Source organism: Stegostoma tigrinum, chromosome 2 (assembly GCF_030684315.1).
Source record: "Stegostoma tigrinum isolate sSteTig4 chromosome 2, sSteTig4.hap1, whole genome shotgun sequence".
Classification (NCBI taxonomy): Eukaryota; Metazoa; Chordata; class Chondrichthyes; order Orectolobiformes; family Stegostomatidae; genus Stegostoma; species Stegostoma tigrinum.
The window spans coordinates 69,501,913-69,522,931 of NC_081355.1; the positions used below are offsets into that span (position 1 = coordinate 69,501,913).

General features: G+C 40.1%; 1 protein-coding gene across 3 annotated transcripts in view; it reads right to left on the reverse strand.

Moving 5' to 3' along the window:
• agmo (alkylglycerol monooxygenase) overlaps nucleotides 1-21,019 on the reverse strand; it is a 349,880-nt gene that overhangs the window by 110,874 nt on the left and 217,987 nt on the right. For 2 of the 3 annotated variants that reach the window (XM_048549597.2, XM_048549590.2), the window contains exons 7-8: nucleotides 12,936-13,001; nucleotides 2,708-2,787 (exon numbers count right to left, since the gene is read on the reverse strand). In XM_048549597.2, coding sequence (XP_048405554.1) covers nucleotides 2,708-2,787; nucleotides 12,936-13,001 — 146 coding nt within the window. The remainder of the gene's footprint in view (nucleotides 1-2,707; nucleotides 2,788-12,935; nucleotides 13,002-21,019) is intronic. The other variant, XM_059654521.1, reaches the window with a different exon arrangement.

Genomic DNA, 21,019 nt, shown 5'->3' on the forward strand with positions numbered 1-21,019 from the left:
TCAGAACTGATGGTGGTTGGGAAAATGTCACATAAAATGCAGAAAATAGGGAAGGGAATTCGATAGGGAGTAAACAGTAGGATAGAGCCCAAAGAGAGAAAACAGCAGTTAGATACACAAAGGAGGTGTTAACGATTTGACTGGGAGGGTGAATAGTTGTTAATGGGACTGTTCGTGACTAACAATAAATAGCGTGTAATGACAGGCTGTGTGATAACAAGGCCTGGGGTGTGGGGTAGGAGGCTAGGAAACGGCAGAGTTTAGGCCCTAAAATTATTGAACTTGATCTTGAGTCCAGGGTCCCCAAATGAAAAAATGAGCTGTTGTTCTTCCAGCTTGCGTTGAACTTCATTTTAACACACCACCCTGTTCCCTGGCCAGTATCTCTGACGCAAGCTTGCTGTAATGTTACAGGGAAGCTCAATGCAAGCTGGACAACACCACCTCATTTTCCACTTGGGGCCCCTGCAGCCCTCCGGACTAAATGTCAAGTTCAATAACTTTAGAGCCTCATCTCTCCCATGTCCTAGCCTCCTAACCCACACACCAGGCCTTGTTAGCACATAGCCTGCCATTACAGAGTACCTATTGTTAGTGACTAACAGACCCCTTTAACAACTATTCACCCTCCTAAATAGATAGCTATCACCACCTTTGTCTATCCAACTGCTCTTCTCTCTCTTTGGGCACCATCCTATGGTTTACTCGCTACCACACATACCCCTCCCTGTTTTATGCAGCTAAACCAATGTTTTCCCAGCTACCATTATTTCTGAGGAAGGGTCACCCGACCCGAAATGTTAACTCTGATTTTTTTCATCACAAATGCTGCCAGATCTGCTGATCTTTTCCAGTAGCTTCCGTCTTAGCTCCAATCATTCCTCTTTCTTTGGTTATCTCCGCACATAACCTCTTGTGAACAGCCAATACTTGTCCTCAGAAATACGCCCCTTGCCATCCTACTGAAATATTGCACTTCCTTACTTCACATCATCACTTTGCCATACTCACAATTCTGCTTTTGGAGAGTCCACAACTTCAGGTTAAAGGTAGAGAACTGGGGAGGAGTAGTGCAAAGTGGGAGCCTCCTAAGACAACATGCTTGACAACCACTAACAAAGCATGGCAACCCCTGATCTACTCAGAAGGAGTTGTTGCTCCAAGAGTTCCTGCAAATGCCAGCCAGGATTTGCTGAGAAAACATGAACATTTTGAGGCACCAAAACTCAAAAAAGAGCCATTCTCCTGCTTACAAGCAGAGTACTGGGGAACTCATTCCTTCAAGTTAGACCTCTGGGTCAATGCCCTCTGTCCATGAAGCAGCATGTGGTAGAGAAGAAGGCAACTGGTGTTGCTATTGGAGCTGCTATTCCTTTTGTTCTTCAAAAGTTGCAGGAGATTTTTCAAAATCATAGTGAAAGCTGACAGCAGTGAAATGAAGATCAATGTACAAAGACCCGCAAACTGGTAAATTGATTTCTGACAGGTTGAATAACACCAGACAAGAAAGGAGATGGCTCTTTCAAATGAAGTGCTTACCTAGTGGAGAGGCAGCTATGAGGGTTCACTATTTGAAGGCTTCCCACTCTGGTAGTTTCATTGAACAGGCAATGCTGTGCATATACTAGCCTGTCCCTGTTTAGTTGCAGATACCACTGAACCAGTGAGTTTTTATTAACGTTAGAATAATGAGTTAAATCTTCAGTTATTTATATCAGTGACTATTTCAATTGTTTACCCTGTCAGTTGTAGTGTGTTTTAGCATTTTCCTGCAAACCTGATGGGTTAAGCCTGGTACTGGGTCATTTCATTGGCTGTCTGACCCAGGGTTACCTTTCAGGCAACACCCTAAATTCTCCACCAGACCTGTACCCACCTTCCCTTGACAGCTCAATCTCTGCTCAGTGTCTATTGGCCAAAGGATACAAATGTCACATTAGATTGAAGGGAGTAAGCATTTTAAAGAATGAACTTTTTAGGCATCACTAACTAGGACAGTGTTTGATACCCATCCTTAATTGCTTTTGAACTGAGTAGATTACTAATTACAGAGAGAAGTTATGGGTCTTGTAGTCTAGTATAGGCCCCATGAGGTAAGGCCATTTGATTTTGTTACCTTAAAGAAATCAGTGAACTAAATAGGTTTTTACACCAATGTTAGTAGCCAATGTTACTAAGTCCAGTTTTATATCTAAGGTTCGTTAGCTGAATTTAAATTTCTGCATCTATGATGGGATTTGAAACCTATTTCCCACAGCTTTGGCATGCATTTCTGGTTTCTCATCCAGCAATATTATTTCTATGTTTTCATTATGTCTCATTGAATCAAAACTTATTTAGCATTTGGTGCAACCAAAAAAAATTGAAAATGGTAGAAAATTCATTCAGAAATTACAGAAAACGTATAGATTGTCAATAAGGCTGCTCACTGGGTCAAATATATGATACTGCTTCAGTTTTTAAAAATAAATGCTGAATCTATTAGCAGTCTTTGTGTGAAAACTAGTTTGCATTATCTTTTTCAACTTTAGCCCTCATTTTAAATTTGCATTCTGTTAAATTATCTCAAGGGAATAATTTTAGCCTCCAACATGAAAAGCAATTTCTGATACAATACTGTAACAGAAGAGTATGATCTTGAATCAAACTATACAGATAATTTTAATAATACAGTAAAATATTTGTGTTAAATTAAGAAAATATGCACCTGCACCCAGAGAGGTTCAAATGCGTTGATTGGGTGAGTCAAGCCAAAGATCACTTTCTCATTCTCTGGCGCAAAGGTACCTGTTTCACCAAAGAGAAATAGATACAGCCATGCATTATTCTGCTCGATTCCCTATTTACTAAAATAATGGAACGTTAATAACTTTAAGGATTCATTTTGCTGCAATGTATTTGCTGCAGGTTATAAGCCAGTGAAGAAGTCTGTTACTTCTTATGTTTGATAGTTAAACATTGGAAGAAACTCTTAAAATCACTTGTTGTTCATTAAGTTAATTGCAGTGCAAAAACTAAACATTTTTTAAAAACATTTAATAAAAATTAAAATTTTACTTGCTTTAGTTCACCCAAATAAACTGTGAAGTTGGCTTTCTTGAAGCCCTTCCTGTAGGAATGGGTTTGAGCTAATAACGTCATTTATTATCAGCCATTAATGAACAACAAATGTTGTTCATTAAGTTAATTGCAGTGCAAAATAAGAATTTGCAGGAATCTATCAGAACATTTTCAAAATGCTTAATGCTTTTGAAATGTAAGAACTGCACTGAAGTGATGGGCTCAGCCAGTTTTCATACAACCGGATTCAAATAATTCAGTCCGTGAAAATTTGGTGAAATCAGCAATTATGTACCATTTATGTTATTGTGTTTAACTTGATGAATCACTATCACATAAACACGAATGAGGCTATTTTCATACATTTCATGTTTACTTTGACATCTGATTCTGGAGCTCTACTGTCGGTGCTAAATGAAAATTTTCTTGAGGCCACTGTTCCAGAAAATAATCCTGTCACTCACTCATCCTCTTCTTTTTTTCTGATGAAGGGTCTAGGCCCAAAACGTCAGCTTTTGTGCTCCTAAGATGCTGCTTGGCCTACTGTGTTCATCCAGCTCCACACTTCGTTATCTTGGATTCTCCAGCATCTGCAGTTCCCATTATCTCGGATCACTCATCCTATTCTGTTTGTTTAGTCATATCACTTTGTTTCCTCTTTTCTGCCCCTTTCTTCCTCCATTGCCTTGATCCCATTGTCTCCCCTGCATTTTTGTTTTCTCACTAGTGCTTATCATCTGCACACACCTATCCCCTCTCTTATGGTTTGCCAAGCATTACATCCTCTGACACACATTCTCCCGTTCATCTCTTGCATCAACATTCTCCTTCCTATATCCTCCCATGCTTTGATCTTCTCCTCAATTTGACCCCATTCCTTGCGTCTGTCTTCCCTCCATCTTCCTCTTCTCTTCCCCTCATTCCTTTCCATCTCCTCTCTTGTTGGTCCTCACTTCTATCAATGGCCAATAATGAATCATCTTATTAGCTCAAACCCATTCCTACAGGAAGGGCTTCAAGAAAGCCAACTTCACAGTTTATTTGGGTGAACTAAAGCAAGTAAAATTTTAATTTTTATTAAATGTTTTTTAAAAATGTTTTGTTTAAATTAATATATGTCTGATCTGTATTCCTAGCTTCAAATGCAGGATTTGAATTCTTGGTTTAAAATGTTAAATACACTCCAAACAAAATAAATCTACAGAAATTCTCAGTCTTGAATCCTTCATCCTCTTCTGACATCACCTCTCAATGTGGTCCAGTCTTTTCACATTCTTGTACTCATGTATTCCTGATCCCCTTACCCTCTATTGGGAAGGTCACATATTTACTTCTGTACTTTCTGTTGTACTCCTTTTCTGAACGTATCTGTTGTTGCTAAAATTCTCACACACCCCTTGTCACCTCTTGAACCAGCTATTCCAATGTTCGGGATCTTCTTGTCCTGCACCCTCAATAGGAGCAGATGGGAGCTATTCACCCAGGCAAGCCTGCTTCATCATTTAATACAATCATTCTGATCAAACATCCCGATGCCTTTTACAAACCCATAACATTTTACACCATTGGTGGGCAGAAATCTTTCAATCTCTACTTTAAGCATGCTCAAAAACTGAGCTTCCATAGCCTTCTAGGGTAGAAAATTCTAACAATTCACAGCTGTCTGAGTAAAAGAATTTATCCTCATCTTGGTCCTAACTGGCAACCCCTCTATTTTTAATTACTCCCCCCAGTTAACCCTTAAGTTCCCATCCCATTGACAAGCTAGTTTAAACCCAATTCCAACAATACTAGATACCTCCTTGTATGAATATCAGTTCTGTTCATATGTTTGTACACACTTCGCCTGCCTCAGAACCTGTCCCAATTCTTCAGAAATCTTCTACAGCAGTTCTCCAGCTACATAGTCGATCAACCAAATCTCCTGTTCTTATGTATATGACACTGGGATTAATCCTGAAATGACTACACTTGAGCTCGAATTGCTTAAATTTCTTTCCTAACTCTGTGGATTCTGCTTTCACGATCAGATCCCTATTCTGATCTATGTCATTGGTACAAATCTGGATAAAACAAAAAATCTGTCTGATTCTCCTCCCCAAAACAATATCCTGCACTTGCTACACATGTTGGCACTAGAACCAGGGAGACAACACATCCTCTTGCAGTCACATTCCATGCCACAGATAAGCTTGTCTGATCCCCTGATTATGGAATCCCCTATCACTATTGCACTATTGCTCTTCCGTTCTTCATCCTCCCTCAAGTACAACCAAGACACCTTGTGGTGCCACAGTCTTGGCTCTGCCTGCACTCCCCTAAGGAACGTTGTTGGTCTTCCATTTTTGGAAACTGACTACAGCAATCAGCGAGCACAGCTAACTTAGTGGACTTCTGGACTATGTGCCTAGTTCTTCTACATTGCCTGATGGTCACCCCTGCCTTCTTTGCCTGCAACCTGTAACTCGTGGTGTGATAACCTTCCGACACATGCAAGGTACATAGCCCTCTACCTTGTGGATGCACAACAGAGACTGTAGCCATTGCTGAAGTTCCAAAGCCCAGAGCTCAAGTTTGTGCAGCCACTCGCATTCCTGCAGATGCATTTGTCTAAGACATATTTTATGTTTATGACTTCACACATTCAGCAAGATGTACACTGCATTTGGGCAAGATGACCTACCATCCTATAACAGTAAAAACTATTTGTTACCATAAGTGTAAATTTATGATAAAACCATAATGGAAATCTGACTTCATTTATGTTAACATTATTATTTTTGTGTTACTTTATGATTTTAGTTTATTTTGGCTTGACTTGACTTTGATTCACTTTTGTCATGTTCCTTAATGTAATCTAAGACATTATTCTTCATAAATAACTTTTTTTTCAGTTTTAAGCAATTTAAACTCACTGGCTAACAGAACCTCTCACCAAACAATGCTTTTCAAGTTGACTTATGATGTTATTATTCAATCTTTGGTCAAGTCAGTGTAGCTGCTCCTAGGTCACCTTTGATAAAGGTGTCTCCCATAGGTCAGGCTGTGTCTGCTCCTGAAGGTCCTGAGCCAAGCCCTCATTTTAACTGCTGCCTCAGTAAAGGCGTACTCTGCAGGTCCTACTGTTTTCACTCCTACAGGTTTTGTAGTCTCCTGGTTTTCATCTCTCTCATTCTTCCCATAAATTTCAACAGATACAAAACATTAGTGCATGTAACATATACTGCAAGAGATCTAACTCATGCACTAACTTAAGTGGCAAATGAGGTTTTTTACATGAAACAACTTCAAGTTAAACAATTATAGTGAGACAAAACTGCACAAATGGGAGAACAATGGAGGCTAGGTCAGTGAGAAACATTCAAGAAAGAGTTTGTTTTTGATATTAAAGGCTTCAAGTTGGGGAGAAAATGGAAATATGCATTGAGATACAGGATCAACCATGATCATATTGAATAGCAGAGGAGGTTTGAAGGGTCTATCCCTGGTCCAAATTTCTATGTTATCAAATTAGCTGGGAAAAAAATCACCTAATTACAGGACAGGAAGTAATCTTTTTAATAATAGAATTTGTGTGACAGCTGTGTAAGAGAAATGGTGGCAGAACTAAATTCCTTGAAGTACATCAGTTGGGTGTTGTTTTCAAGATTTTTAATGCCTATTTTCTACATTAAGTGAATTGTTCACCCAAATGGCACAAAGAAAGATGTCCGCAGGAAACTAGGCTTTTGAGTAAAGAAGTGAATTTTAATGGCGCAGATTATTATGACTTGTATGAGTCACAAAAGTTAGTGTACAGGTGGAGATTTTCCAGATAGCTTCATGCAGAGTCTGGCTAATCATTCATATTGGCAAAAAGTAACATAAATGTGGCGCAGGCAATTGCTTTGCATGGGTTTCAACAATAGCCTATTTGTAAGTAGTATCTGGCCATACTCAGGATGTTAACACCCCCGTGTCAACATTTTTAAAAGATGTTTTGCAGCTAAGGAGCCAAAGACTTTTCAAAAACACAAAGGACACAAAAATGCCTGTCAAGAGCAAAGGGCAAAAAAAAAGAATAGTGCTTTTCCATCATGTAAAAGTCCCACCCAATGGACAGAAACACACATGTTCTTTATTTCAGCAACAGTACATGAACCGAAAATTAACTGATAAATGGAATTCATCATACTCAATTTTTTTTATGTTTCGTCTGCTTGGAATAAAACAACTTTTGCACCAAATCAAACAATGTCTTGCCTTATGTTAGCTCCATCAGCTGCATAAAACCCAAAGGATTAGAGGACTAAAAGATTTGTTGCTACATACCGATGCTTGCAGATGCAGGGCATTGTGAATCAACAAATGAAAGATAGCTAGGCAGTTTCAGGGAGTGACTGGCCCCAGTGAGTATTACAGGCAGGGAATGAGGACAAAGTTTTCAAAGTTTCAGTGCAAGTAAGATTAGAAATTTGGTGCTAATTAGTACAGGATTTCATCGAGTTACCACTTTTCACCCTTATTTTAATATTTCCATCTCCAAATTGTCCAGAAATGAGGTCAATGGAAAACTTCAAAACTGAGATTGATGGACTTTTGATACACAAGGGCCAGAATACTTTCAGGCTAATGAAAAGTTTCCCAAAAAGGGAACCAATTGGGACATGCCCATCAATTCCATGAGGGAGGCCTGATGAAATGAAATGCAAATCAGATATTTAATTGGGCACTCTCAGGCCATCCTATCCACCAATTAGAAATCAGCAGATCACCAGTACCCTGGGTGCCAGAGGAATAAGTTGTCCTGGTGGCACTACATTAGTCTGATGTTCAGATCATGGAGGCATCCAATGCAAAGGTAAATGAAGGTGGAAGTGAGTCATATTATTAGGGTCATGGGGTAGAATTGTACACTGGGTCAATGGAAGGCCAATGGGATGTTACTAACTCTTCTAAACTATAATGGAAGATAAGATAACCCATTTATTCCAGGTATTAATCTGCTAAACATCTTCTAAACTGCCCATAAGACATTTGCAATCTTCTCTAAATAAAGAGGCCAAAACTACGTATATTCAAGACCTAGTCTCACCAGTGCTCTATGTACCTGAGGAATAACATATTCACTTCTATGTTCAGTATCTCTCATATTAAGGATACATTCCATTAGTCTTCTTGATTGGTTGCTGTAACTGTACACTAACTTTTGTGACTCATGCTGCAAAACAATTAGAATGCTCTACACCTTGAGTTTTTGGCATCATTAGCCATTCTAGTAATACTCCGCATATTTTTCCTTCCTATCAAACTTCATGTTATATATCATCTGCCATATTTCTGTCCACTCACTCAACAAATGGGGAGAGTAATTAAATACCACCATGTTCACTAGAGAAGTAGTATTAGACAAACTAATAAGAGTTAAAGACAGGTAAGTCCCCTGCCCCGATGACTTGCATCCTGGCATCCTAAAAGAGGTAGCTACAGCAATGGTGCTTTCTTTAGTTGTAATTTTTCCAAAAACAGTTCGATTCTGGAGAAGTACCAGAGGATTGGAAAACTGCTAATGTGACACTCTGTTTAAAAAGGGAGGGAGGACAAAGCAGGTGATTACCAAAAAGTATTGGAGTCATTTATTGAGGAAGTAATAGCAGAACATTTGGAAAATCATAATCTAACCAAGTAGAGCCAGCATGGCTCCATCAAAGCTAAATCAGATCTAACTAATTTATTCAGAGATAGTAGGAACTGCAGATGCTGGAGAATCTGAGATAACAAGGTGTGGAGCTGGACAAACATTGCAGGTTAAGCAGCATCAGAGGAGCAGGAAGGTCACATGTCACCAACCTGCAAAAGAAGCACCTTATTTACACTCACTATTTTCTGCTCATGAGGCAATTCTCTGTCCATGCTAACATAATACTTGCAACATTGTGGGCTGTTATGAATTAGCCTGAAGAAGGCCCGCAATTTCTGAAGAAATTAGGCCCGAAACGTCAGCCTTCCTGCTCCTCTGATGCTGCTTGGCCTGCTGTGTTCACCCATCTCTACACCTTGTTATTTCTAACTAATTTATAACAGCTTTTTGTTAGAAGTCTTAACAAAAGTGGATAAAGAGAAAACAATAACTGTGTTGTACTTGAACTTGTAGAAGGCATTCAACAAGATACCTCACCAAAGGCTAATTCATAAGAGCCCACAATGTTGGAAGTATTATGTTAGCATGGATAGAGAATTGGCTTATGGGCAGGAAATAGTGAGTGTAAATAAGGTGTTTCTTTTGCAGGTTGGTGACCTGTGACCAGTGGGGTTCCACAGGGATCAGTGCCAGGACCACAACTGTTTCCAAAATATATAATGAGATGGATGAAGGAAATGAATGTAATGTCACCAGTTTTGGAGATGACTTGAAATGAAGTGGATAGGCAGGCTGTGAGAGGGATACAAATAGTTTACAGAGAGATATTGATGGGTCAAGTAGGTAGGCAAAAAGTTGGCAAATGGAGTATAACGAGACAGTATAAAATTGTTCATTCTAGAAGGGAGAACAAAAAGGCAGGCGATTTTTTCAGTGGAGAAAAATTTGTAGGAAGCTGTAAGTCAAAGGGACTTTGGTGTAATTCTGCATGAAACGCAGAAAGCTAGCACCCTGATGCAGCATGTAATCAGGAAGGCTAATGGAATATTGGCCCTTATTTCATGGGGATTAAATTATAAGAGTAAGGAAGTCTTATTGTAACTGCGCAAGGAGGTGGAGAGATCATACATGGAGTACTGTGAGCAGTTTTGGTAACATCATTTAAAGAAAGCTATCATTTCGTTGAAGGAAGTTTACAGAAAGTTCACTAGGATCACTCCTTGTCTCGAGGGATTATCTTATGAGCAAAGGCTAGACAGGCTGGGAGTGTAATCATTGAAGTTTATAAGAATGAGAGGTGATCTCATTAAATCATTTAGGATCAACATGGGGCTTGACAGGGTAAATGCTGAAAGGATATTTTTCCTCACGAGCGAGTCCAGGACCAGAGGACATAGTCTCACAATAAAGGCGAGCCAATTTAAGATGGAAATGAGGAGGAATTTCTGCTCCTAGAGGGTTGAGAGTCATTGCTATAGGCAGCTGTGGGTGCAGAATACTTGTATATATTTAAGTTTGAGATGGTAGATTTTTGACCAATAGGAGAATCAAGGGATATAGGGAAAGGGCAGGAGAGTAAACGTGAGGAATATTGAAACAGCCATGATCCGATTGCATGATGGAGCAGGCTTGAGAGTGGTAGAATGACCTACTGCTCTTCTTATTTTTTAAAGTTGATCTGATCAACTTATTTCTTTATTTTTCTAATTTATTCCTATGTCTGTAATGCTGGATTTTATATTTCTTGATTTTTCATTTTTTCCCCTCAGAATTTGTACTAAATAATCTGTACCTAGGTAGCTTTGTACTAAGATAGCCCCATAAGTGGTGACTGGTAGTGTACTCATTCGAGTACACATGACAATAAAGTTAATTCTAATTCTAATTCTTTAACTCAGTGCAAACTTGCTATGTTCTCTTCACCACATACTTTCTTACATAGCTTTCTCTTATCTATAAGTTTAGCCAACAGGTCTTTCTTTCCACATCTAGGTCCTGGTTGTAAATTGTAAAAAGCTGAGGGCCCAGACCAGATATGTGCAGAACCCCATTTGTTACGTCCTGTTAATCAGAAAGAGATGCATTCATACATAATTTGTTTTCTGGCAGTCAGCCAACTTTCTATCTCTACTAATATGTTATTCCCTACACCTCCAATTTATGCAATAAATGTCCATGTTTCTACTTGTATTATACCTTTCAGAAACCCAAGTATAGTATGTCTCCAGTACTTAGGGGTACTGTAGTCCTTTATCCAAAGCACATGTTAATCCTTCTAAGAACTCCTTCAAATTGCTTATATATGATTTCCCTTTCACAAAACTAACCTGAATCTTCTCCATTAAGTTCAGTTTTGTTGGGATTTCCTAGGCCTTTTCTAAGATATACCTCCTTAATGACAAACCCTACCCACAACAAATGTTAAGTGTATTGTATTTTCTTGCTTCTGCCTCTCAAAATTCTTGAGTAGTGGGTTTATATTTGCTGTTTTTCAGTCACATGGAACCATTCCAGTATCTAGCAGATTTTGGAAAATCAACACCAACGTATCTACTACCTCAATCGCTACTAATTTTACAATTCTAGGATGAAATCCATCAGGATCTGAGAGTTTATCCTTCCCACACCTTCAATAGTTTACTCAGTACTATTTCCCTTGTGACTGTAATTTCATTAAGTTCCTCTCTTCCTTACCACCTCCTGAAATGAGGCTATTACAGGTAGTTCTCTTATAACACCATAGTTGTGTTCTTGTGAGACCTCGCACTGTAGAAAATCATGCTTATAGAAGATCACGTTATTGGGCAATTGCTATAGCTGTACAGCACAAAATTCACATTAACCAAACACTGTCCACTTTTCATCAATCATATTACAGCCAATTTGCATTGATGAAACACACATTATAGTAGAACTACCTGTATTGGAACTTTTTTTGTACCCTCTATGGCGAGGACAGAAGCAAAATGTTTATTCATCTCATTTGCAACTTCCTTGTCATGGACTATTAAACTCCCCTGTCTCAAGGACCATCACTCTACTTACATTTTTCTGTTTTACATACTTACTCAAACGCTTGCTGTCCAGTTTTAAATTTTGAGCTAGCTTCCTCTCTTCCTTTCTCCTGAAAAATCTTGAAGCAATTTTGTTGTTCTTTACATTCTATCCAATCATCTGGCCTGCCACTCATCTTTGAACAGTTATATGTTTTTTCCTTCAGTGTGATATCTTCCTTAACTTATTTATCTAACCACAAACGGCAGGACCTCCACTTAGATTTTTCTTCATTACAGTAAGAATATTCTTTGAGTTTTCCAAAATTTCCTCTCAAGTGTTTGCTATTGCCTTTCAGCTGATCTCTCCTTAGCTGAGTACGCTTGCTTCAGTTCACTTCAGCTGGTTCAGATTTCATGCCCACATAGATGCCTTTATTCAAGATTAAAATACTAATCTTAAATGAACACTCCTCCCTTTCAAAATGAATGTAGACTTCAATCATATTGTGGTTGCTGCTAACTAGGGGTGTCTTCATTTGGAGATCATCGATTAATTCTGTCATATTGTAATACTAAGTCTAGTATAACCTGCTACTGTAACTGAAACTGCTGGCAAAATTCAGCAGCTCTGCCAGTGTCTTTAGGAAGAAAGCAGAGTTAACAAATTCAGTCTGGTGCCTGTCCATCAGAACTGACAGCTAAAGAAAAGTGGCATTTACGTTAAGATGAGGTTGATGGGAAATGTGAAAAGATAGGTGGAGATGGAGCTCAGAGTGACAGAGACAGAGACAAAGAAAGAGATGAAAGGCAGAGGCAGACAAGGGATTATTGACAGTAGGCCAGGACAGAACAGAAGCTGAATAAGCGATAACAAGAGCTGAAAGTAGGAGAGAATGGGTTGGTTGTGCTGAAAGCAACCATGTCATGACAGGACCTTGTTGTGGGAGTAGGTAAAAAGCATCCAGGTTGTACAGTTATTGAAAATGAGGTTGAATGCTAGAGGCCACAGGAACTCTAAATGGAAAATGAGATACTGTTCTTTGAGTCTCCTATGGTAGGGAAAGAACCAAGCCATTTGACTTGTCTTTCTAGTTATTGTGCATTTATGAAAACTTTCTTGGTTTCAATTTGTTCAATCTGAAGGATACGTGTAATGTAGAGCTTTTAACTAGACAATATTATGTCTTGCACACTGTCCCAATGAATAGTCTTTTAGAGAACTGAATTTCTACTAAAACAGACTAGTCGGTTCTACTTACCGAAAATCCTGTCCCAAATGATAAGAGTTCCAGCATAATTCTTGTCGATGCAGTAATGGTTCCGTCCTAAAGGAATGGTTTTGCAGAAACACACAAGTTAGTTTAACAATTAAACGTGTGAAGTGTGCCACTCAGTTATACAAGCAAACCAAATAAGAATTAAAATACCAAGGTCACGCCACAAAACAATTTTACCACAGACTCTTTGCAGTTTATATTCAACGTGCAACTATACAATGTATATTTCAAATGAGCACTTGATCTTCTAAATCACTTGGATCTGCAGTTACTGCCAATGAGGAATTTACTGCAGCAAGGGTATGTGACAGATAGCAGTTTCAGGAAGGTGGAGATGCTGCAGATACAGTCAGGTAGATGGTTGACCGCTAGGACTGGCAGAAGGTGCAGGAGTCTTCTGCAGCTATCCCCATCCCAAATGCCATTTTGGATACAGTTAGGGGTGGTGAGGGGAGGGGTGGGGGTACTCTTAGGGGAATATCATATTGTTAGTTGGATTTCTGTTACTGTTACTGGCTCTACTGGAATGAGAGGTATGTCAGGTTCCAAGTCAAAGATTGTAATGGGGCTCTCGAGAATGGGGTACAGCCAGCTGTTTCATCAGCTGTCAGCAAGACAAATGGTGGATGGTTCAGTGAGTCAGCAGTACTAACCACTGAGCCACCGTGCCATCCCAATCACTTACTTATTTTATCAGTTGGCAAAGCAAGTTCTGTGATGGCTCAGTGACCAAGCTGTGTAAGTGGGTAATGGAACTAGTTTTCACAGGCCTTTGAGAAAGGTCTTTTGGAGAAAGAGAACATCACGATGTTGAGACCAATGGTCCATCTACACTTGTGCTCAGTGATCACTGGCAACATGCGATAGTGGCATTGCATTCCAGTTCCAACGTTATTTTGTTCCAAAGTTAGAGGGAATGCTGGTTCAGACAGAAAACATCTGAACTGGGTGTGGCTTCCAGTATTGGTGCAGAAGTCAAGATCACAGAAAGCAAGGACATTGCATGGAAACTGTGTTCTGTTGCTCAAACCTCAGAGGTTTAATGTGTTTTCAGATCTTTATAAGTCATGTGGTGTGCATGGACACTCAGCCCAGCTGAGCAAGAAAGCTAATCCCAGAGGCCATAATACAAAGAGAAAGCATGTTGGTAGAAACCATGTAGTGTGCCCCAGAAAACAGCAATGAAAGCACAAAAAACATAGTTAGCAGCAAAACAATCCAAGGTGAGGCTCCAGAGTGGAAGAACATTAAACCAAAAGGTGAGTAGGCGTTTTCACATTGTACACACAATGTGCCACATTTACAAAGTCAAATAGTTAACTTCTTTTGCCAACACTAGTGTCATATGCCCAAAGAAAATGAACAAACACAGGCTCAAAACCAATGTCAACACAGGAACTGGTGTAAACATCCTACCAGTTGGAATCGTGAAGGATGTGTAGCTAAACTGTTGGAAATCCTGTGTTGATTTTGGTCTTAAGCCCGTCTTTGCTAATTTTCTTTTGCCATATGATAGCGATAGTGCCAAAATATTTTAACAGTTTGAGCTTGCCCACACAGACAGCAAAATCAGAGAACATGGACGATGATGGGATTTGTTACAGAATTGGACAAGAAACCTACTGAGTGCTTTATTGTACTGGGAGCATTTTTGCTGCATCTTTTATGCTTTTGCCAACTGACATCGTGGGGTTCTTTCAGTGAGTTGCCAATTAAGGGAAATTATAGCTAGTTAAACACCTTATTTGTCATATCATTAATATTCTGCATCCTATGTTACCAAATTTACTGAATAAGCTGAACATCGCAAATTCTCATCACTAAAGTCAGAGCAGGTAGCCGTTGACTTCAGCTCACCACTGGCAGCAACCAACACCCATCCTCATTCTGCTCAGCGCCAACTAGTATCTTAAGGTACTGTGCACCCTTCAACTGTGGACATTGGCACTTGACACTTGCTAACACCTCATGACCATCATGGTACCTCTCTGATCCACTTGCAGGAAGTATAGAGTTGCATTGCAGGGTGCACTTGGAACTGGCATTGAAAGGCTGCTGCAAGGGCAGTTTGCGCAGATGAAGAGGCACCAAACCTCAAGGATTAGACCTTGCTGCTAACTATGTTTTTTGTGCTTTCATTGATGCTTTTTTCTGGGGCATATTACATCACAAGGCTGCACATTTGGTTTTTGGGCATTTGCTAGCATAGGGCTACCTGCGGGCTCACACTCTCCATGAAAATTGTTGCAGTCAAAAAACCAGGCAGCTAAGGGAAGGATACAGTAGAATATGGATGGTAATGGTGCCATATGACAGTGGGTGGATATGTGGGGAGTGGTCTTCCATGGATGTTTGTACTTTGACTTTAAAACGGGATAGTGCATGACCACACCAGGCATGGCCAACACATAGTCCAGGAACTGGGGACAGGGCTAGGGGGCAGTGCAGGCTCATGCAAACGGGTTGTCTGGGGACCAGGAGAATTATGAAGCCTTTGCGGATCTGGATGTCCTGTGCCTCACTGCCACATGGAGACTTGAAGCTACTGGCTGAAGAATGCTCAATGTCAGATTCCAATTTACTGCAAAATGGCAAGCGCATAATGGGAACAAAAATGGTGACAAACATACAGAGAGTGGGGTAAATATTTTGACCTGTGAAAGAAGGGGTTGGAGGCCCTTGGCATGGAACCAACATTATATGTGCACCCATATGCTACACAGGACTCTGGCCTACAGGGTCCCTAATTCCTGACCATCCTAATGTATTGGCTCCATGATTGCTGACCACATCATTCAGACCAACATGCTTGGATGCAGAGCACAGGGAAAGGATAAGGCTGTTGTAGGTCAAAGGACAATGGTGTCAACAGAAGCCATGGCACTCTACTTGCCATATTCGTTCCCTGTCTTATGAAGACAAGACGTCCAGAGTTCCCGCCAGGTTCCACATCTCTCTCTCGCCATGTCTTCAGTCCCAAAGATCAATGGCTGACATGTATGCACCTCTCCTACAGACCCTGAGAGGACTGGGCCTAGCTCCTCATGGCAGCTATTACCTTGTCTATGGCAGCTGCCAGACAATTGCATGAGTCACTGCACTCTTGCAGCTTCTGTGCAATGCAGGACATTGCATTCCACTTACCTGTGTGCTGTTCCTGTTTTCTGGCATTACCAAGGTTTTATATGTAGCTATTTTTTGGTAAGCAATTCAATGTGGAAGTCAATGACAAACAAATGGAACTGATATGGCAAAAGTAAGAGAAAGGCACAAAACATGGAGTACAAGGACTTCTGCTAAAAGGTCAGGGGCACAACTTCAATGTCTACTCCAATTTGGTCTCAAATGATCATTTCAGATAGACAGATTATAGGAATCGGGAATGCAGAAATTCCATTATACAACATAGGTATTGAAGTGGAAGCTGTGCTCAATGTCAGTTGATTGGTTTTGGTCAACCCAAAGGCAACCAACTTTAGAAAGAAATGATGAATGGTCTTTGGTTGAAGATATTGCAGAAGTTTGAAGAGAACGATGGATTGATATGACACTTGAGATTCCAGACAGTTTCAAGGTTTTGGTCAACAGAGATGAACTAACTATCTTTGGCAGTGCAATATTTCTAAGGAAACACGTAATTCTGCACAAGCCTCTTTGACATGACATATCACACAGTTACATCAGGACCATACAGGCACAGAGCAAACAAGATACCTGACATGGAATAATGTGTATTGTTCAAGTATCAAAAATGACATTGAGGAAATAATGAAAATATGCAAAGGATGCCAGACCCACCAGCACGTTAACATTATTAACTCAACATCCTCAATATACCATCATTTCCTTGGTTCAAACTAACACGATATATTGACCATACATAGTGATGATTTCCTCCTCATCACAGACTACCTTTCCACATTTCTACTCGTCAGACAATTAAAGGATACTTCAGTGAGTACCATATTCAGTACAATCATGATTACTTTAGGGGTCATGGCCAGTTTGGACAACAGGCAACAGCACACTGGCAGGTCTTTTAGATAAGTTTTGTCGATTGGAGCATAAACCATGTGATAACCTCACAACATTATAATAGATCCAAAGGTCTCGCCAAACAAATAACATATATCATTAAAGTGCTAATCATGAGTTGCAGATAAACTAGACAGGATCCGTATAATTCTGAGCCAATCCTAACAGCAACACTTCTGGATATAAGCTTAGCAATCATCAGCTGAGATTTTATTTGGGGAAGGTACGATTGGTCAACCTGTCCAATTTTTCAGAGATATTTTTTGAAATTATTGACAAACAAGGGAGAATGAAAATAGTACAGGACAGACATAGAGGTACAAAACTGTCTAATCTGTGCAGTGGACAGAAATGTATAGGTCACTCATCCTGCGCGGGGAACCCGGTTACCTGCAAAGTTACCTAGAATGTTTGGTATGAGGTTACAATGTCTAACTGAGCAACATTGAATAGGAACAGAATTTAACTCGAGGCACTTTACTGTAGCAGAATTGTGCATTGAACACAGAAAAAGGAAAGCTCAGAAAGTGAAAATGTGGAAGTCCCTCATGACAATAATCAAATCGAACAACAGACAAAATATGCACATAGAAGTCTGAAAAGTCCAGAGCTCAGGAAGGTTAAACCATCATGAGACTTGGAAGGATTGTGAACCCACCAAAATGTTAAACAACCTCAGACTTTTAAAATCTTAAATTCTTTACGTCTTCATTTCCAGTGAACAAATTTTTTTGCAACGATCCTAATGTACATATTCTTTCACTCCTGATGCACATCGGAGAAAAAAGGGATATTGTGATATCATTTTAAGAATTGAGCATGGTAATGAGCCAGGAACCAGAATGTACACCATCTCACAGGCAACCACTGCCACTCCAGTTTGCACATTGTAAATGAAATGGCGTGTAGCTATGTATTGCTGTAATTAATCGGTCAAATGAGGACACCTACATTAAGCCTTTGAAAAAAAACTGAACCTTAGATTATTTACTAGTCCTGCTTCATTTAAGTACACTGAACCAGCATTGATCTTCAGTGTTTTGTAGTTAAAGGAATCCAACAGTCTTTTAAAGCTCTACGCCCTGTTTGCCAATTTTCCTACTTCAGCATCCTCAGCAAACAATAAGATTGTAAATCGACACAATGAACTGAATTGCCTCAACTTCAAGAGTAAATCACCTGCTTCTATATAATGATGAATTTACGCAAAACATTGATGCACCTCCCATGAGATAATTGCATACACTCTTGGATGCTCTTTTACATAGAGGGCATCAGCACTGTAGTGTGTGCACAATGACAGCCACCAGCATGGTGCTAGGGTTGGGAGAATAATATTTATAAAGATACACTCGAGGAAGACTTTTGGAAGTGTTCAAATCCTGAACAGTTTTAGTCAGAATAAATAAGGAGAACCTGTTTGGACTGGCAGAAGTAATGGGAACTGCAGAGGCCCGAAACGTCAGCTTTTGTGCTCCTGAGATGCTGCTTGGCCTGCTGTGTTCATCCAGCCTCACATTTTATTATCTTGGACTGGCAGAAGGGTTGGTTACTAAAGGGGACATGTTTAATAAAATTATCAGAAGAAGCAAAGGAGAGATGAGTTTTTTTTTATGCATCATGTTATGGTTTGGAATGTACAGTCCACAAAGGTGGAAGGAGATTCAATCATGACTTTTAAAAGAATTGGATCAATAATTTAAGGAGAACTAAACTGCAGGACAATAAGGAAACTGCCAGAGAATGGGACTAATTGAATAGGTATTTCAAGAGCTGGTGTGGGCTTGATGGGCCAAATGCTTTCCTTCTGTGCCCTATAATTCTGTATCCACTAGAGTATTGTAAGCTAACAGCGCACTTGATTGAGTTTCATGAAACGATGTGGATTTGATACTCAACAGGGAGAAGTTATTTCCCTTGATCAGGGGTCAGCGACAAGGGGATCCTCAATTTAAAATAGTTACTTAGACAGCAAAAAATAACTCGTTTACAGTGAGTTACTGAAACATGGAGCATTTCGACACAGGAAGGCAGAGACCATTGCTCCTTTTCAAGGTAGATTGGATTATGACTTGAAAGGGAAGCTACAGGACTATGCAGAAAAATCAAGTCAATAGGATTAGATAGGGATTGCTTGAGCAAAATGCATTGAGATGAAAGCCTTGCTTCTGTGTTGGAAATCTTATTGTTTCAGTGTGAAATTGCTCCACATATTACTTCTGAAATATCACAGTATACTTCTAAATAGCTATAAATCAACTGGACAGCAGACTTCAGCCCAAGCCTATATCCAGACTGATACAAATCAATACGTGAAATCTTGAACTAGGCAGTTCTACATAATGTGGATGGAGTTTCTGCCAGCTAAATTATGCTATCCATGGGAGGGAGGAGACTGAATAATGAAACGTCTGGAGTTTGCAAGAAAGCAACGATTGAAGCTGAGTTTATCAGCCCCCTGAGATCAAGTAATGCAAATTGAATTGTGGTTTGTTTCTCTTCTGAAACTCAACAAGTGTGGAAAATATCCACGGAATATAGTTTTGTGACCGTGTCCAAAATCCAGACGTGTCTTTCTTCCTCCCTTTGGATGCTGTCATGACCTACCTCCAAGTTTCATCTTATGTGTACAAAGAAAAGCAACGGAAAAGCCAAAACAGATTTCGGCATTTCATTTTTCACATTGATCTTGGTGGAGGAAACATCACTCCACAAAACCATTGCTACCAAAATCCCACAGACTGAGAGACAGGCGAGACTACTCCACAGCTCTCCATTTCTCCTTACAAGAAATACAGATGTGGGGGGCTGCGGGAGAAAGACAGTTTCTTAAATAACCCGCACATTTGAAAAACAATCCTCCCTGCTGAGGTAGTGGTTGTCTTTCTTCACTTGGTTCCATCCCCAAGCAGCTGTAACCCATCCCCCTCTCCACTGCTACTCCTCTCTTCCCAGTTCTTCACATCTGGTCTCCATCCAGCCCATTTTTGTCAAATCATAGAATCCCTACAGAATGAAATCAGGCTATTCAGCCCATCAAGTCTACACTGACCGTCCAATTAATATCCAACCCAGACCCTATCTCTGTAACTCTGCATTTACCATGGCTAGTCCACCGAACCTGCATGCCCCTAGATACCGTGGGCAATTCGGCATGGCCAATCCACCTAGCCTGCACATCTTTGTATAGTGGGAGAAAAGTACAGCACCTGGAGGAATCCCATGCAGAAATGGGGAGAATATGCAAACTCCATTCAGTCACCCAAACTTGGAATCGGTCAGGTTGGTTCAAGATAGCATTCTTCCCTCCCTGTAGGCCATTACTGAACCAGACAGAGGAGTGATAACAGGGTGACAGAGACTAATTTTATATTTCAGATTTATTTTTGAAATGTAAATTCCATCAGGCACTACCATGGAATTTACATCCACCTTCACACAGTTTCAGCATGAACCTCTCAATCTCCAGGCCAATGACAATACTATTACCATAGCATAAATGAGGAGACATTAGTATAAATAGGAAATTTATCCCCACCACGACTGTGCGTTAATCACTCTTATTGATAATGCAAGGATGTACTTACCTGCAACAGGTAGACTGATGATCATGAGGTCAAGTAGTGACTTATTTTTCCCTCTTGTGAGTTTCCTCACCACTTGTTACTGACCCAATCTAGCAGTTGTGTACATTAGGGCTCAGCCAACTCAGTCACACATGGAAGTACAGCGCCACTCTTGGGCATGGATATTGAAGCTCTGCATCTAGAGTGCATTCTGCACCTTTTCCACCCTCTGTGCTATCTCTAGTGGTGTTTAACATGGAAGAACACAGACTTATCAACTGACGGAGAAGGGCAGTAGGTGGTAATCAGCAGGAGGTTTCCATGCCCATGTTTGGTCTGATGCTGTGAGACATGTTGGGTCCTGGAGTAAATATTATGGACCCCCAGAACAATCTCTTCCAGACTGTACACTATTATGCTGCCACCTCGACTGGGTCTGTCCTGCCACTGGGATAGGAAATACAG